The sequence below is a fragment of the Hyperoodon ampullatus genome, assembly GCF_949752795.1.
Source record: "Hyperoodon ampullatus genome assembly, chromosome: 13".
In the NCBI taxonomy this organism is placed as follows: domain Eukaryota; kingdom Metazoa; phylum Chordata; class Mammalia; order Artiodactyla; family Ziphiidae; genus Hyperoodon; species Hyperoodon ampullatus.
Window position 1 is genome coordinate 85,797,504 of NC_136926.1, and position 18,042 is coordinate 85,815,545.

The 18,042-nt window shown below is 51.2% G+C and overlaps 1 protein-coding gene across 1 annotated transcript in view; it reads left to right on the forward strand.

Moving 5' to 3' along the window:
* ZNF407 (zinc finger protein 407) overlaps positions 1-17,564 on the forward strand; it is a gene marked incomplete at both ends in the record, with an annotated part of 390,320 nt that extends 372,756 nt beyond the window's left edge. Inside the window, one exon of the mRNA XM_079717645.1 lies at positions 16,231-17,564. Coding sequence (XP_079573771.1) covers positions 16,231-17,564 — 1,334 coding nt within the window. The remainder of the gene's footprint in view (positions 1-16,230) is intronic.
* Positions 17,565-18,042: the final 478 nt, after the last annotated feature.

An 18,042-nucleotide genomic window follows, 5' to 3' on the forward strand; every position in this document is an offset into this window, starting at 1 on the left:
GCTACCATCGGCCCATTAGTTTCCAAATCTAAATAACACAGTCAGCTACTGTATTGTGGAGGTGGAGGTGTGTTAAGATATTTAAGAGAATGTTTATTATTCACATCTTAACAGGAAAGGACCTGACTACACCACCTCATTTTTTAAAGGTAACAATATGAGACCAATGATTAGATGATGTCTTCTGTAGACTAGACAGTGGTGGGGGTCAGGTTGATCGGCTGTCCCCGAGAGTACCGGCATTATCCTGGAATCGCAGAACTCTCCAGCGAGGAGAAGCTGAGAGCATCTGACCCGATGGGTTTTAAACGAGGTACCGAGAGGCCTGGGCCTTCTCAGAAAGGTGGATGGGACGCCGGGCAGCTCTGGAGCTCTCTGCCAACTCAGCCCGCACTGCTTCACTTCCCGTCTGTCTCAGATTTGAGTGTTCTGGGGGAAAGGTTTCATCGTTCTGATACATAAGTTAAATGCACTCATCATCCAATAGATAGAAAGCCGAGCCAGCCCGCAGCCAGACCGTGGCCATCAGCACGGCGGAGGCCTGTCCCCACCGGTCAGGTCTCGGGATCTGTCACAGGCAGAACCAGGAGCACCCCCTTGGGCTCAGCCCCTTTGAATGGCCGTGCAAAGAATCCGCGCGCTGATGGCCTCTCTTCCTTGATGTTTTCTTTTCATAGTGTTGAACTTAAGCCTAATAAAAAAAAAAAAACTTCCTCTCTCTAGATCCACATGTTCTGTGAAGGTTCAAGCCAAAAAGTCTCTTATCGGGATTTGGTGTTTTCCTCCCAAATGCCTCTTGCCCTCTGACCTTCAGTATGTCCAAGCTAAGTTTGGGCCAGATAAGTTATGTTCATGACATTTTCTTTGTAGATTGAAAAGGAATGAAGCCTTCTCTGTTAATAAGGCTGTATCCAAAATTCAAGCTAATTTTGAGTATATCAGTTAGAATGTTTAGTATTCTGATTCTACACATAAATAAATTCAAAAAGTGGGACAATAAAACCCAAAATTGAATAATAAAAGTGTATTTTTAAGAAAGAACCAAGCTCAGTGAGGTGGGCTGGCTAAGTTATAATTTCCAGAGTTGTTTGTCTGTTGGATACGGAAAACTGGCATACAAGGTTGGTCTGTGGTTGTTTAATCACTAGCCAGGACAGTGTCAAACATAAGAGAAGAAAAAGCAAACAGTGTTGATTCCAGCCAGTAGGAGTCACTAGTAAGAGGGAGGCCCAGACAACAGACGTTACTCAAAGCACCTGAAAAAAAAGCAGGTGAGGCAGGATTTTCCAACGCTGGAGGCCCAGCGCAGGAGGCCCAGGGGCGGCTCCTGTGGGAGCACCCTGGCCCCTGGGCGGGCTGCAGTCCCAGGCCAGCTTTTCTAAGGCGCATTTAATGGAACCTTTCCTAGGAGGTATTTTTTCCTTCATTTTATGTCTGTGATTTATCCACTGGACTTCCTGGAATTTCTATTAAGAATTCCAGTTATTTAGTAATACTTTTCACAGCTTACTTACTACTAAGAGATACCTTGGCACTCTGTAAATGAAGTAAGACAACAGCTGTTAGACCAGCAAGATAATACAGACATACAAGCGCAGTAATCAAATGGACATATATAAAAGCTGAGATGTATGGTGTCACTCTCTCTAGTCTGCCCTTTGGCAATTCAGCTTCGAGTTTCTTTCAGCCAGCAAGTGAGGAATTAATTCAGTACTGTCATTCTGATTGTCGTCCTACTCCAAGAAAGAGTGGGACATTTTTGTTCAGAAAAACACTTGATGACATTTAATAGTGAATAGAGGTGAAGGAAAACATATGAATTTCCATATTTCTGTAAATGTTATTCCAAGTTTTGAATACCTTCCTTTTCTCCTTTCTATTAATGAAGCCACTAATCAGGTAGTGTTGTATTCTGATTAATGCCTTGTGTGGGTATTCATAACTCAGTACCAATGTGCTCTAAAGGAAAAACGCCAGGATCGTTGTACCATGTTAGTCGTGGAACCTAGGCCAACATATGTCCTTGTTTATCTACAACGGTGTGAGGTCTGCGCCCCCTGTTTCGTGTTCTGACCAATCACTGCCCTTGTTTCTCCCAACAGTATTCAGGTTGGGGGATAAATCCCGTGGTCTTCCTGGTAACACATTACCTATCGGAGACCTACTTCCAGTCTTGATGGCGTTTCTTTCTGACCTTTCACACGGTTGATCACCCTCTTCTTTCTCGCCTTCCGAGACCCAGGGTCTTGACTGCCTGGCCGTCTCTCTGGCTCTGACTCTTCTCCAGTCACCAGTGTGCCCTCGGTCTCTTTCCCTAACTGAGATCTCCTTTCAGCCTCCCACGCAGTGCCTGGGGGAGGTCACCCCTCGTTATTTGGGGTCCCCATCTCGATGCTGGTAGCAGCCAAACGTGCAGTTGCCAGCCAGGCCCAACCTTTCCCTTGGCCCAAAGCACGATGCCAAAAAATAAGCAACTAGGTACTTGGTTCTCCCACGGGAATCTGATTCTCAGCTTGACTTCTAAACTGAGAGCTGCACTCTTGAGCTGATGCTGGAATCCTTGACATTTTCTGCCTTAAAAAAAAATCAACTGGAGTATTTTCATACATTTTTATAATTACGTTTAAAATGTTTGCTTTGCTTTGAAATGACAAGATAAGAGAGCCTGCTATTTGCAAGCACTTATTTGCAAATAACATATTTTGCCTTTGCAGAGTCATTATTCTTGAAAAATTAAATTGATATGTTTTCTTTCCCTTTGGGATATGATATTGTACGTATATGGGTGTAATATTGCCCCTTTTTAATTGGCTTTTAAAGTAGTAGAGATATCTTTATGTGCTATATAAGAATCTTGATCAAATGAACACAAGAATCATTCTGGAAGTCCATCTGAGGCAGATTTGCAGAATTCATATCATAGCACTTTCCCCCTCGACTTACATTTTACTGATCGCTGCTCTGACGCTCCCAGTCATTAAGCTGCAGTCTAAGGGGGTAAGTTAACTAGTACATGGCCGAGGATAGAAACACGTTAAAATTCTACAATGGGCAGAGCCTCCAGGCCAGTGTCACACTGACAGCCCCGTGGCTGTGTGTCCTGAGCAGCCTCCGTCCAGGCTCATGGAGCAGGAACTGAAGTCTCAGGCTTTTCTGCTGTAACAGGAGAAAATGTTTAAATTCTTGCTTGACTGATTTCCTTGAAGTCAGAGTGGAAACAGTTGCCCCTGCTGTCCCAAATGCCCCGCGTCCCCCATAGCACCGCAGTGCACCGCTTGCTGGAGGGTCAGAAGGCACCCGGGACCTCGTTCTTGTCTGGGGACCTTGCAGCCCAGACAGTGGCCAGGGGAGGGGGAGCGGCTCAGGACGTGAACTAAAGCAGAGGGGTGCTGTGCTCCGTACGAGGGCAGAGTCCACAGGGAAAGCCCGGGGCTGTTCCACGTGAACCTTTCACCTCTGCCTCCGCCTGAGCCCGGGACCTCTGCCCCACGGGCACCGCTTCCTTCTCTTCCTTCCCACCTCCTTCAGTCCGTTCCCAGCCCGGCCCACCCGTGTGATCCCTGGCCCACAAAGATGCGCACAGTTTGATCATGTCGGGGGCCGGGGACGGCAGCATCACAAAGGGGCTCCCGTCCTGCAGCCCAGCGCGCGCCCGCCCGCCCTCCTGCCCCCATGGGGGCCCTGCCCTCCCGGCCCTCATCTGCTTTATCTACTCCACCAGCAGGTGTGGAAACCCCTGGTGCTGTCGGGCCAGGCGCTGGCGCAACACGGAGCCTCGAGGTCCCTTCCCATGCTAGGTGGATGTTCGGGGGGAGGAAGCAGAGCTGAACGGGAAAGGAACGGGGGAGCGAGCACAGGGTCACAGCGCGTGTGCGGGAACGAGCAGCAGAGGCGTACAGAGCACGCGTGCGGGAACGAGCGGCAGAGGCGTGCAGAGCGCGCGTGCGGGAACGAGCGGCAGAGGCGTGCAGAGCGCGCGTGCGGGAACGAGCGGCAGAGGCGTGCAGAGCGCTCGTGCGGGAACGAGCGGCAGAGGCGTGCAGAGCGCGCGTGCGGGAACGAGCGGCAGAGGTGTGCAGAGCGCGTGTGTGGGAACGAGCAGAAGAGGCGTGCAGAGAGCGCATGTGTGGGAACGAGCAGCAGAGGCGTGCAGAGCTCACGCGCGTGCGGGAACGAGCGGCAGAGGCGTACAGAGCACGCGTGCGGGAACGAGCGGCAGAGGCGTGCAGAGCGCGCGTGCGGGAACGAGCGGCAGAGGCGTGCAGAGCGCTCGTGCGGGAACGAGCGGCAGAGGCGTGCAGAGCGCGCGTGCGGGAACGAGCGGCAGAGGTGTGCAGAGCGCGTGTGTGGGAACGAGCAGCAGAGGCGTGCAGAGCTCACGCGTGTGCGGGAACGAGCGGCAGAGGCGTGCAGAGCTCACGCGTGTGCGGAACGAGCAGCAGAGGCGTGCAGAGCGTGCATGTGCGGGAACGAGCAGCAGAGGCGTGCAGAGCGTGCATGTGCGGGAACGAGCAGCAGAGGCGTGCAGAGTGCATGTGCGGGAACGAGCGGCAGAGGCGTGCAGAGCGCATGCGGGAACGAGCAGAAGAGGCGTGCAGAGCGCGCGTGCGGGAACGAGCGGCAGAGGCGTGCAGAGCGCGTGTGTGGGAACGAGCAGAAGAGGCGTGCAGAGCGCGCGTGCGGGAACGAGCGGCAGAGGCGTGCAGAGCGCGCGTGCGGGAACGAGCGGCAGAGGCGTGCAGAGCGCGTGTGCGGGAACGAGCAGAAGAGGTGTGCAGAGCGCGTGTGCGGGAACGAGCGGCAGAGGCGTGCAGAGCTCACGCGTGTGCGGGAACGAGCGGCAGAGGCGTGCAGAGCTCACACGTGTGCGGGAACGAGCGGCAGAGGCGTGCAGAACGCGCGTGCAGGAACGAGCAGCAGGGGTGTGCAAGCCGCAGCTCCCTTTGACAGGTCTGTCCAGGCCCCCGCAGCATCCCCCAGGCCCTCCCCATTTTCTGTCCCCACTGAAACTATGCAGGTGCCCTGCCCTCACCTCTTAGTCTCCTGCAGCTCGGCCCCTGCGAGGCCTCCAGGCGAGGCTCCTTGCGTTGAATACCTTTTCCAGAGACAACCCTGCAGTCTCACCACAGTTGGTTCCCAAGAATACAAATGTGATCGTGTCATTTCCTTGCTTCACTTTCTTCAATGCCTTCCTGTCCCTATCAGACACCCAAATTCACACGCTTGGGCCTCGCAGGAGCTGACGAGCCCCGCCTTTTCACTGTGTCCCTCTGTCGTCCTGCCACGCTAAGATTTTGTAGCCGAGCCACACCACTTGCTGGCTTTGACGTATGCTTAAAATGGCGTGGGGTTCTCACCACTCTTTTTTTCACTTTCTGACAAATTCCTACTCAGCCTCCAAGACCCAGGTGTCAGTGAGTACTTTCCTGATCCCTAGCCTAGACCAAGTGAGTTCTTTCTTTGAAGACATAGCTATTTGTATGTTATCTAGTTACTTTATATTTTATTTATTGTAATTATTATTATTGTAATTATCTACCATACCAGTATCTTCAACTAGATTATTCATTCCTTAAAAAGTTCACGCTTGCCTTACTGATGTAAGGGATTCAATACAGGAATTTAGCCTCAACGTTAATATTTATGTTAATAGTATTGTTGAATAAATAATTAAGAAAATGATCTGAAATACCCAAGTTCCTGAATTGGAACATCCAGCAAATTTAAGTTAGTAATATAAGTGGAACTAAAACCTTAGAATACCTAGAGATTTAAGGATTAGTCTTACTGGATAAGTGAGAATTTAACCACGAAACACTTTGTTTCTTCGCTGGTTTTGAATTCTCTTGAAGGGTTTCACTTGCTCTGCTGTGCCTTTCTGTCCTGGTAAAATCAAGGGTTAAGTAATCGCCCATCTTCCTTTGATGACTCAGCATCTTTCAATGCCCAGGTCTGTTATTTGGGAGATGATCTCTCGCTGTCCAATTCAGTTCGTAATGATGTGGAAATTGTGCTGAAAGTATGCTCACCCTAGAGCTTTTTGAGAAATGTCTGTTAGGGATTGGTGTTAGGTCCCCCGACATCGTTTGTCTGGTGGCTGTGTGTCTGCCCATCGGAGAGCAACCTCGAACTCTCCTTAAACAGGGCTGTCCACTTAACAAAGCCTTTCAACGCCTTAGAGAACCAGTAATATTTCAGAGAGATGGTTTTCGGGTTCTCCTCTGGATGCAGCCCAAGGGAATCGTGTGATGCTGTGCGCATCCCTGTCCCCCTGGCTGGACTCTTGCCTCACTGGATATAGAATCCTGGTTCAGAACCTGCACCATGGAGATTTGCTGGAGGACTTTACAGGTGGCGTGCGCCACTTCTGAGACCCTGGGGCACAAAGCGCTACCTCTAGACACGTGACAGCAGCTACGTGTCCTGCTGTGGTGCTGGCGTCCCACCGTGCACGCATCCGCTCAGCTGTCCTGTGCTTTCAAAGGGTCCCTGACCCCTCCCTGCCCCTCGGGAGCACCTCCCAGCAGGAGCGGGGCAGCTGCTGGCGCCTGGCATGTCCATGTCACGGACCTGAGATTTCAACTGCTGGCGTTTCAGCCAGTGTTTCAATTTGTAAGTTTATTTTCATTCATTCCACTCATTTCAAAGCGAGGGTTCAAGCCTCAAAATTTGTCTTTTGTTTGATATTTTTAAATCAGTTTTAACGTTTCTTATCCCAGGCATATAAATATTCTGCAGTTTTAACAGGGGAGTTTAACTTAGGTATTTAGGAAGATGTTCAAAATAAAGATGGTGGAATTCATTGGCTCAGAAAAAAATAGATCATTGTCTTCCACCTTGACCAGTAGTCTCCCCAGCCCCGACCCTGCCTCTGTCCTGCCCTCACTGCAGAGAAGGCCGCGTGCCGGGCGGGCCAGCCTTAGATCAGGACAGCACTCAGCCCCCGCCGCCCCCCCTGCCGAGTCAGCCTGGTGGACCCCGGGAAGGACAGGCCTACAACCACTGCTCACTCGAACTTTCATGGACTCGAGTCAGCGTTGACTCTGCTTGTCTCAGAGCTCAGTGGTCAGGTCCTCACTGCCGGACCTTCCTCGGCACCTGCCGCCCACACCTGGGCGCCGGCGCCCCGTGTTCTCACTCTCCAGACTCAGGGTGTCTGCTGTCGTCAGAGCCCATCCTCGGGGGCAGGTCCCAGCCACGAGATGCTCAGGACGCCCTCACCCACAGCAGCCTAACGGGAAGGCAGCAGCCGCGTGCCCAGAGCAGACGATTCGTGTAGTACGTGGAGAAGAAGCGCGCGTCGTTCTGAGTGTAGCAGCGCTGCCGCCGCTCGGCCGTGGGCAGATGCGGGACCTCGGAAAGCCCTGCTGATGATTAAAGTACTAACAGTGAGCTCTGCCCGGCTGCAGGCCCCGCGTACTGTAAATTTGATTTTAATGGTGCCTCTGTGCTGTGACTGAGGAGTGGTTTGCTTTTCACCTTCCTACAAAAGTGTCTACTATGGAGACAGACGTCAGCCTGCTCTCCTTTCCTCAGCAAAGATAGGAAGGTGTCTGTGAAACACGGGAAATCTGAGCCTGCCTCCAAAAGTGAATGTGATTTTTTATAGGGTTTGCCAGAGAAACAAGAGAGGCCAGTTTAATCTGCTGTTGGCCTGTGAAGTCAGCCTTGTTAGCAGAGGCCCACTAACGGCTTGGCTGGGCTTCTTAGTTGCATAATTTTACCTTTTAAGTGCGCGTAACAGTTACAACTTCCGAAAACTAGGCCTTGTCTCCTAATACTGCGTTATCTGTATGGGGAGTTTTATAAGCGGTCAGAGGACACTTAGGAAGAGATCGCCGGGCTATCTAACTTTCTGATTCCGCAACTCCACAAAGAATGTCAGTGCTAGTCTAAGTTAACATCTTTAAGTCAAACGGAGGCAGCCTTGCAGTAAACAGACAGGGCTGCTGTTTATCTGGAGTCTTCGAAGGCCTTCAGAAATGCTGCTGGCCTAAAACTCCACTGCTTGTTCAAGCCCCCAAGCTCCCCAAATGAAAGCGTGTGGGGCGCAGTTTACCTTTCATCAGCTGGTACCACGAGCACGAGACAGGTGAGGTCGGAGGCGCAGGGTGAGAGCCGCACTGGGGAAGCGCACGAGTGTCCCAGATGGGTTCCCCATGGTGGCCAGGGCCCACCGTGACCCCCAGAATGAATGCAGGATGCCAAGTGCACTGACACACACAGCCCCCGCCCTCCCTAGCTTGTTCAAGGCATCTGAGCGCTTTCTGCTAGTAAACCAACTGGCTGTTTTAAGAAGTGCTCTTTGTGGGTGAATGACGAGATCAGGGCACCTTACCTTCTAACTTTAGTCCCCTTTTGTCACATTTTTGAAGCGTGATGACACTATTTCTGTCACGAGTCAAATTTCCAAAGTTCTGTGGTCACATCCTGGTGGACAGGCCACGGCAGGAGCAGAGAAACAGTTAACATGCCCTCCCCGCAGCATCCGTCCCCAGAAGCCTGTCAAGATGACCTTAAAGGACTCATCTTCCTGAGTGAGATTTGTGTATGTGATTCCCATTAGATCTTCTTGCAGGGGAGTGATAATATATACCTAAGGGTCTGATATAATACAAAATTTCTTAGGGTTTGTGACTTTAAAGGTAAAATATTGTCTTTTACTCTTTGTCACTGTTCAGTGCCCATGGAAATACCGAGGCCCGTGGAGACCCTCCACGCAAAGTTAGAAACCTGGCTGGTTCTGCATTTCCAACTTGACATTAAATTTATTCTTGGTTTTTCCTGGATATCTTAGAATTTCTTTCAGGGGTCTTATCTGGTTATCTTTGATCGCTGCGAGTTCTAAGTGTACTACTAGTGATAATTGAGGAAAAAAGGACTAAGACTTTTGTTACCTAAATCTGGGTCCTGCCTTATTGTACATCTTCCTTCAGTAAAAATCGCACGGCGTGTCTTATAAAACTGTATGTTTGAACCTATGTGAAAGCTTCTCAGAAATGATGTGGACTTCAGTTAATTTTTCACAGAAAAATAATTTTTCTCATCTCTTGTGACATAATGGCCTTCATGAAATGAAGGCCAGAGTGATGACTTTGACTATAACTCTAACACAGACCGTTGTGCTTATTTGTGGCATAAAGCAGATAATTACCAAAATTATTTATCGGGATGTCGTGTATTTAACACATCCTTAGGCCAGTGCACAGCAGTGTAGGTTTCAGAATGACCAGCACAAGCCTGTGCTCTGAAATAAATCTCACTTGTATAGCGATCACATTTAGCAAGCATGCCAAAATCTGAAGATAATTTTAATTTTGTGTCTCCACAAAATTGTGTGTGAATTTTATTAACATTGACCAGAATGCATTTCTAACCTGTGAAAATAATAGACATAAGGTACTAACCGTCCTTTGTTCTCTCTCTCAAAAAAAGAGAAAAAGATGGTGAAATTGTCCTTTTGGTCCACAGCCCACTAGGATCCTGGACCACACTGGCTGTGATCGTCTTTCCTGAACGACTGGGTCGGGGTTTTCTGCAGGGATGCCAGGGTGTAGAGCATTCTCTGTGTGGGGAGCATCGGGCACTTATTCAAGCCTGGGCTGCAGGGGGCGCTTCCTGCAGGAATACCAGAATACCGGTTATTATTATTGTCCAAAAAAATGAATACATTATAGAGCCGTTATTGATATCAATTTGACTGGCTATACTATTGGTGACTGCCATTATAAGAATAATTTATTCCCTGCTTTGAAATTTCTAAAAGGTTATATTTCATTGAATTTTAATTTGTCATTTTTCCTGCTTTCACTTGAGAAACTTAGAAGCTTTTGTGACGTTAAAATACGGCTCTAATTTATTAGCCTAATCTGTTAATATTGTTTCATTTTAATAGACATTCAGTGTGACTTCGTAACATTCTTGTTAAAATTACATCTTAAAACTGAAGTTGAGGAAAATTGTATGTGGCTTAAGAATCACAGTGTCATGTGTGCCCCAAATTTTTATAGAAAAGGCATTACTTTTTTACTTGCGTCATATCTGAGGTGCTTTAATTATGACGGTGAGGCAGCCTAGCATTTTCAAGCTTAGGGCGCTCCCTAAATATAAAATCTAAAACACACACGGTGTCTGAGACATAACCTAGCAGTGTATAAACACGTAATACCGTTTCAGGAGTAGCTTAGAAATGTAAAATAAATGCTGGCTGGTGGCAGCAAAGTGGCTCACATCAGATATTAGCACAGGCTTCCCTGGCGCGGTCGACATTTCAGCCACACAAGTCCTTTTAATGCCATCTTTATCTGCTAGGCGATGCATGAAATCTACTTTCGGTTTTAGAACTGCTCATGACCTTTGACCCCTTTAGTGGAGACACAATGTGACCTTTCTATTGTCATCAGCTTTCATTCTCCTGAAAACTCTATGAATTTTTATTACAAGTTTTTTTTTTAAGCCAAGCTGAGTCTTCAACAAATTACTTGACACAGATGAGATGAAGCCGTTGAGGTGAGCCGAGGTTTGCAGCCCGCGTGCGAGCGCGGCCTCTGTCCTGCGGTGCCACACGCCAGTAACTGCTGAGCCTACGACTGGATAAATACATCATTTTATGGAACATTGATTGTTCTATAAACCCAATGGAGTATTATGCTCTATGAGCAAACCATTTAGATTGTGTATAGAGCACAGAAAATGCCATATTCAGGATGGTGCTAAAAGTGCCATTTGTGTATTTTATGGATGTCATTACAGGGGAAACTTCTCTCTGTAGGCCCTGTTTACTGCAAAATTTTTTAGTCTGTAATGACATTTTTCATTCACAACGTATGCCTTCAAGAGAGGGGGCCTTGTTTTATTTGTTTCATTTGAGTTTACTGCACAAATTCCGTACGTTTTAATTAAATGTAAGCTTAACAAAAGCATAAGGTATTTATTCTGTGAGAAAAAATGATGACAGTAACGAAAGAATAACACACACACACAAAAAGGAAGTAGTCAGGTACTAAACCCTATTTGTAGCTTCCCAGCAGCTCGGCAGACAGCAGAACAGAGCCATTAGCACGGTTCCGGGGAGCGTGAGTCTGCAGCTTAACCCCTCCGCTCCTGCGTGACGGAGCTTGTGTTTTCAGCTCTGGAGATGTCCTCTTCAAAGAGGACAGGTGAGAAGGAACTGAGCTCCACAAAAACCTTCTGGAGAAGCGAGCCTAATTAGAAAGCACCTCCCTGAAAACAGCTCCTCAAACCGCGCCCCACCCCCGAAAAGAACTCTTTACATTTCAACCGAGTTGTAAACTTTCAATGCGTTGAGCTATGGGAAGGCAGTAAAATACCTCTGTACTCGTGAAGGAAAGCAAACAAGCAGTGAGTTGGGATTTCACACACAGGCATAAGGCTGCATTTCACCCGCATTTGCACGTTCTACGCAAAGCTACTTATCGTCCTATTGGAAACAGATCCCAAAAAGACTGATTTAGACACATTATTTGATTAGCTACTATTACCATACTGAAATCCTACGTTGTCTTTGAAAACTGTCAAGTGTAATGTAAATAATATGTTGATTATTGTGCTTCATTAAAGATTTGCGCAGTTTTGGAGCAATAATAGTGACTAAGCAGTTAAGGATAAAATCTGTACAAACTTGCTGTGTTCCAGATATTGTATCCATTTGGCCATTTGCATTAGTGAGCATTACAGTTCATATTTACTAGAAAGATCTCAAAAATTGAAGTTGAAGTGCCCAGTAAATTCTTGGACATAGCCCGGTCAGAATGTAAAGTTACAGAAGAGATTCACATTCGTTTAAATGACACTTGAACTTCTACATAGCTCAACATTAATTCATTATGGGCGAAATGGAAGAGTCTTCAGTGGGTGAATCTTTTTCAATCTGATTGAGGCTGTTACATTTTATAGGTGCTATTTTTCAAAGAAGTACTGACAGCACTCGAAGTTATTAAATTGCTGAATCAAATATAGACCTGCACTCACATTTATGAACTGCGATGGGCTCACTGGGCTCCGGCTGAGCCGAGGTGAAGATGTTGTTGATGAGCTTGGTCACACCCCATAGTGACGGCAGCATTTACCCACGTAGCTCACTTAATGGTCTGAAAGTGGCTTAACCCACCTCCGGATTCAAATTCAGTCAGTAAGTAGTTCAGGATGGCATAATTATCAGTGCTGCACGGGATTCAGAGGATAATTCTACACCCAAGAGGTTCCGCGTCCAGCTGCAGACTGACGAAGGGACTTGCCTGGACTCAAGCCTGTAGCGTTTCCCTCGGAGAACACCAAAGAGCAGGGTGTTTGTTCCATCCCAGCTACAGTGGTTCCTCCTCTTGTAATGTAAGGGCAGTGATCAGTGAGGGGTGGGGGAGGGTGATTGGAAGGCTACCTTCTTTATGTTTTGTATCCATATTTCTTGTTTTCCCCCAAACTCTAAACTGGAAATGACCTTGGATGTAGAGAATGGGCAGAAACTAACTGGATCAGGTTCAGAGCGTAGTGAAGGCACGAGGAATGTTCCATCCACCGTAGAAACGCAGAGGCAAGGGGAGGAGTTGCAGGCCTAGCAGAGGAAGACGTTGGCAGGTGTGGTAGATGGGAGATCTTGGGCTCCTAGCAGGTGGCAACTTGAGCAGAGATGGCGACACCCGCCAGGTGAGACCCAGGCCTACGTGGAGGGGTGAACTCAGAGCCCGTGGGGTGCCTCACCCTTCGGGCAGGCCTTCTGCTCCTACGCTGAGCCCCGTTCTGACCTCTCTGACGAGAGAGAGTTCAGGAAGATTAAAGTTCGGAAAGTGACCACATGATTAGGTTAAAGCATACGGACCACAGGTGATTCAGCCCTTTTCTTCTAGGGTCTGAGTGGTTTAACCTGATCTCATGCTTATCTTCTGAACTCTAATCCTCCTGAGGGTCCCATGGTGAAGGGTGTGTTTTCCTTTTGTAAAGCAGAGGGTCACAGGGAGGTGAAGGGGATATCTCTAAGGCAGGCACATCCCCGGGCAGGTGAGTTTAGACACACTGGGCTGATTCCCTAAAACTCTCCATGCGCTCACATAACCTTGGGCCAGTTTGCAGAGCCCCTGTGGTAGGATTCCCAGTGTGGGGGCTGCTGCCCTGTGCCATGACCGCCTGGCACCCCGCAGTGGGTGCTCGGTGGCTGCTTGCCACTGAACACCTCAGTCAGAGCTGGCTGGGAGCCTGCTTGCGTGGTCCCCGTTGTCCCCCCGCCCCCGTTCCTAGGAGGGTAAACAAGGGAAAGCCATAGTTAGGGAGATCATTCAGCTGGAATCGGCGACATTTGGGACCGTCCTCTGGGAAGGTTTGAACAGCTTTTAAGATGTGATGGTAGGGACTTCCCTGGTGATCCAGTGGTTAAGACTCTGCGCTTCCACTGCAGGGCGCATGGGTTCGATCCCTGGATGGGGAACTAAGATCCCACATGCTGCAGCCAAAAAAAAAAAAAAAAAAGATGGTTTATGTTGGCCTGGTTGGTGAGGGCACAGCTGGGCCTGGTTCACCCGCACTGTCTGCCCAGCCCCGAGCAGCGTCTGCTGGGCCCAGTGTTCCGCATTCTCTGAATGAGCAAACAGGATTTTCTGCTTCTGGAGATGGTCCCATTGACCCACAGGTCTTTTCCTGACCACAGAGTCTGTGGTTCCATGAGCTTTCTAAGATTCGCCCTATAGAGAGTTCTCTGAGAAAGAATAAATGTTAATCGTTCCTAATGTTTGCTTACAAAAATGGATTACTTGTACATTTCACTTCCTCACTGGGAATCAGAGCCTCGGAGGCTGAAAGTACATGGTGTACAGAAAATCAGTCCCGAGGACGCACCCCAAGCTTTGCCCCCGCTGACCCCGGGAGACCCCGTGGCTCCCTCACCCCGACCGAGTGGGAGGCTCCCTCTGGCCTCAAGAGTTAAGGGGGATGCGGTGGCTTGGCTTCCTGAGACTTCTGACCTGTGAACCTGTGGACGCAGAACATGAAACATCCCAGCACACACTGAATGGGCCGGGAGTTTGCATTTTTATAACTTCACACACGATTCGCAATCCGGGACCATTGCCTACAGTCTGGATGTGAGCCCGCTGTGTCCTCTTGGTAAATATGATTTAACAGCTTCTGTGGTTCCTGCCTGAGATGCTATACCCGCTGAAAGGCAGGCCTTGTCTGGGTCTTTGCTTAAAGTGGACTCTGTATTGAAAGAAATGCTTTCATACGGACTGGCACCAACACAGTAAGCAAAATTGTCTTATGTTTAAGGGATGTTAGCAATAATAATCTAATAATTCTTAATCCTTTTTTCTCCTTTGGTAAGGGTAAAGTGTGCTTTTCTTTTAAAAGAGGACCTACATGAGGGAGACTAAAGTGGAATATTTTTAAAAAGTGGTTGCCATTGAGATAAAGAAATACTACAGATCATTAGAGGTCATTCTCTTACTTAGGAGGGAAGGAGGCGGTAATAAGAAACTGATAGAAAATTAAGGACTTAAGGGAGAAACTAGGAACTCTGTTTAAACCCTGTCTTTTTTATGAGGACAGACAACAATTTTCACTCATACTTTCTCCATCGAGTTACTAAACAAGCATCGCCTGTGTCACAGGTGGCACTGGGGGCCAGGTGTGCACACACCCTGCCGTCCTCAGCACCCGCCCCTTTCTCTCACCCTCCCCACATCCTTCCTCTTCCACCCGCGGTTCTCCTGCCAGAGCCTCCGTTTTGTAACGGGAGACCAGCTCAGGCCTGCAGCCCTGGAATCTGTAAGATGGGCTTGAAACTCTCAGTTTGGCGGCAGCCGCAGGCCTCTCAGGGCTGCTCTGCCTTCCTGGGCGGGCAGATGTCCAGACTACAGATGCAGACTGAGAGGGACAGTTGCTGTCTGATGGGGCCGACCGTCGGGCTGAGGCCAGCAGCCTGCAGGCGCTGTCTCCCCAGTCCTGCCCTCCTCTGGGCTCTCCTGACCCCTGCATTTTGCATATGCCCTTGTCCCAAGGGCTTATCTCTGCATTTTCTGAAACAGTCACAGTGTTTTCACTAAGAGGAATTGGGCTAGTATTGATGATAATAAATGCTGTACCCTCTGTCACAGTTCTGAAACAGATGCACTCGTTTTACTTTCCTGCTTAAAAACATTCAACAGGTGTCTTCTCTCCACAGACTGTGGTCCAGATGTCTTAGTGCCTCCTGTTAGAAGAGGCCCAGAGAGCCTGGCGGGGGCCAAGCTATCTAATCCCCTAAAAGCCAGCCCAGCCCAAGCCCCTGGCCCCCCAGACTCACCCCTGCTTGGCCCTGGGCTGCTCTGTCTCCAGGCCCTTCCCCTTCCCAGCCCCACGGGAGAGCTTGAATATTCCTTTCCCTCCGGCTGGCTGTGAGCCTGAGTGTGTTTATTCTCTGCTGTAGTGCTTCTCACCTTACACGATATTTAAGTCATTCAACAAACGCATCTTTGCTGAATGGTGGCTGCATGCCAGGCGCTTGGCCAAACATCACAGCGACAGAGTGGCATCCGCTCTTGTGGCTGACGCGGCTGCGCACTCAGTTCTGGCCTGTCTGCCGCCCCTGAGCCCCGGCGGCAGAGCCCCTGCATCTGGGCTGGGCGCCCGGGGCTTCGCCCACAGGCCTCCCGGTGGGGGATGGGGGAGATGCCTGGTGGGCCATCCGCCTTTGCCCCCAGCTTAATGCCCGACACAGAAGGTGAAACTGGTAGAGCTGTGTTTATCTAGGGCTTATTTATAAATTTAATATGCAGAGCTTTCATTCTTTTTGTCGAAGAAACAAATATACTGTAGCTACTAATATTTGGACATTAAAAAAAAGATTTTTCCTTTGGGTTAGGAGATTCTGCTACTGACGGTTACTGGTCTGCGCTCACCACCACCGACTGAGTACCTTGTTAGAAATGACCGTAATTGAGAGGACTCGACCGTATCCCTTCCCCAGGAGCTGAAAAGCGAAGGGAGGCCGATGAGATTGTATCCGGACAGTAGACCAGGGGTGTGGGCATCGCTCCCTCACAGCACAGCCGTCCTCTGTGTCCGCTCTTAGCCGGGAGCACCCGTGTCAGAGCCCTCCGAGCGCCCAGTGCCGGCCCGAGGCCCTGAGGCTGGGAGCCGGCTGCTCTGAGCAGCTGAGGTTCTAAAGCTTCTACGGAAGAGCTGTCTTACTTTTAAGCCTGAAAGTCGTTTTTCTGGGCTCTAACTGGTCCCTGTCTCCCCTAGGCATTGTGTCCAAGTCCTACGAATGCCGTCTGAAGGGCCAGGGGGCCACGTTCGTGGAGACGGACAGCCCCTTCACGGCGGCCGCGCTGGCCGAAGAGTCTCCGGTCAAGGACAGGCCCCTGCGGGGCAGCAGGAGGCCAGCGGCGCCGGCGGAGTCGGTGCAGCAGGTCATCATCATCCAGGGCTACGACGGGGACTTCGCCCTGGACGCCTCCGTGGAGGAGACGGCCGCGGCCACGCTGCAGACACTGGCACTGGCCGGCCAGGTGGCCCGGGTGGTGCACATCACGGAGGACGGGCAGGTCATCGCCGCGGGGCAGAGCGGGGCACCCGTGGGCAGCGTGGCGCCCGGGCCGGGGGTGCCGGAGCAGCTGGCAGACGGAGCCACGCAGGTGGTGGTCGTGGGGGCCCCGATGGAAGGCCATGGCATGGACGCGCCCCTCAGCCCCAGCGGGGCTGCGATTCAGCAGGTGACCAAGCAGGGGATTCTAGACCTGGCCGAGGCCGGAATCCCCCCACCGGACACGGCCTCGGCCTTGGACGCCCTGCTGTGCGCGGTCACCGAGCTGGGAGGGGCGGAGGGCCGGGCCGCGGCCGAGGAGAGGGGCAGGGCCGGCCCCAGAGACGTGCTGGTCCCGCTGCCAGGGCAGGCGGCAGACCCCGCCACAGCCCCGGCCGAGGCCCGCGAGATCCACGTGTGCCACGACGTGCAGGACGGTGGCACTGCCCTGGAGCCCGCGGGGGCGCTGAGCCGGGCGGTCCGGCCCGCGGGCCTGGTCGCGTCGCAGGAGCGCGCCCAGCTGGCCCTCAGGAAGGTGGTGCAGGGCGTGCTGCAGTTCACAGTCTGCGACCCGGCCGCGGCCGGCCAGCTCGTGAAGGACGGAGTCACGCAGGTCATCGTGAACGAGGAGGGCACCGTGCACATGCTGGCCCGGGAGGGCTCCCAGATCATCATGCAGGAGGCCCAGGCCCACGGCCAGCGCGTGCACCTGGCCGAGTCGGACGGCGAGATCTCGCAGATCATCGTGACCGAGGAGCTGGTGCAGGCCATGGTCCAGGAGTCCGGCGGCGGCTTTCCCGAGGGGGCGACTCATTACATCGTGACAGAACTGCCCCCGGGGGCGCAGGACGAGACGGGCGTGTACTCGCACACCGTGATAGAGACGGCCGGCTCTCAGGAGATCCTGCAGGCCGGGGCCGCGCTCAGCGCCGAGGCCGTGGTCCCCGGCGAAACGGAACAGCTGACGAGCATGGTCATATACACCCAGGAGGGCTCCCCGGCGGCCGCGGTCATCCAGAGCCAAAGAGAGAGCAGCGAACTCCACGAGGCCTGAGCCCGGAGCCTTGCCCCGCCCCCGGCGCAGGGCAGACGCGGAGCGACCAGCACCCAAGGCGCGTGCTCCCTGTGCTCCGTTTGCAAAGCCTTCGCTACAGTGACGGCTGCTGCCGGGGAGCGCGCACAGGCTCTGGGCCGGGTGACGTCCCTGCCGACCGCGCGCACGGGGCACGTGGACGCGCAGGGCGGGAGCCCCGCGCGTGGGGGGCGGGGCCGCCGGAGGCAGGTCTGTCTACTGTTTGGTTCTTCTCTCCATGCTCTTCCCTCTGTTCTGTCCGCTGTGCTGACGAGAAGCTAAGTTTTTTTCTCTTTCGTTCCCCCCACAAATGCTTTCCCGTTTCAGTTGTGGAAGGACTGTGCCCCAGCAGTAGAAGAGTGACAACAGTGTGTCTCGTGGCTTGAGACACGGCTGCCCTTGCAGTCCAGCATGTCGCCGTTTTAACATTTCATTACACGTTTGGTTAAAAATTGCAGCT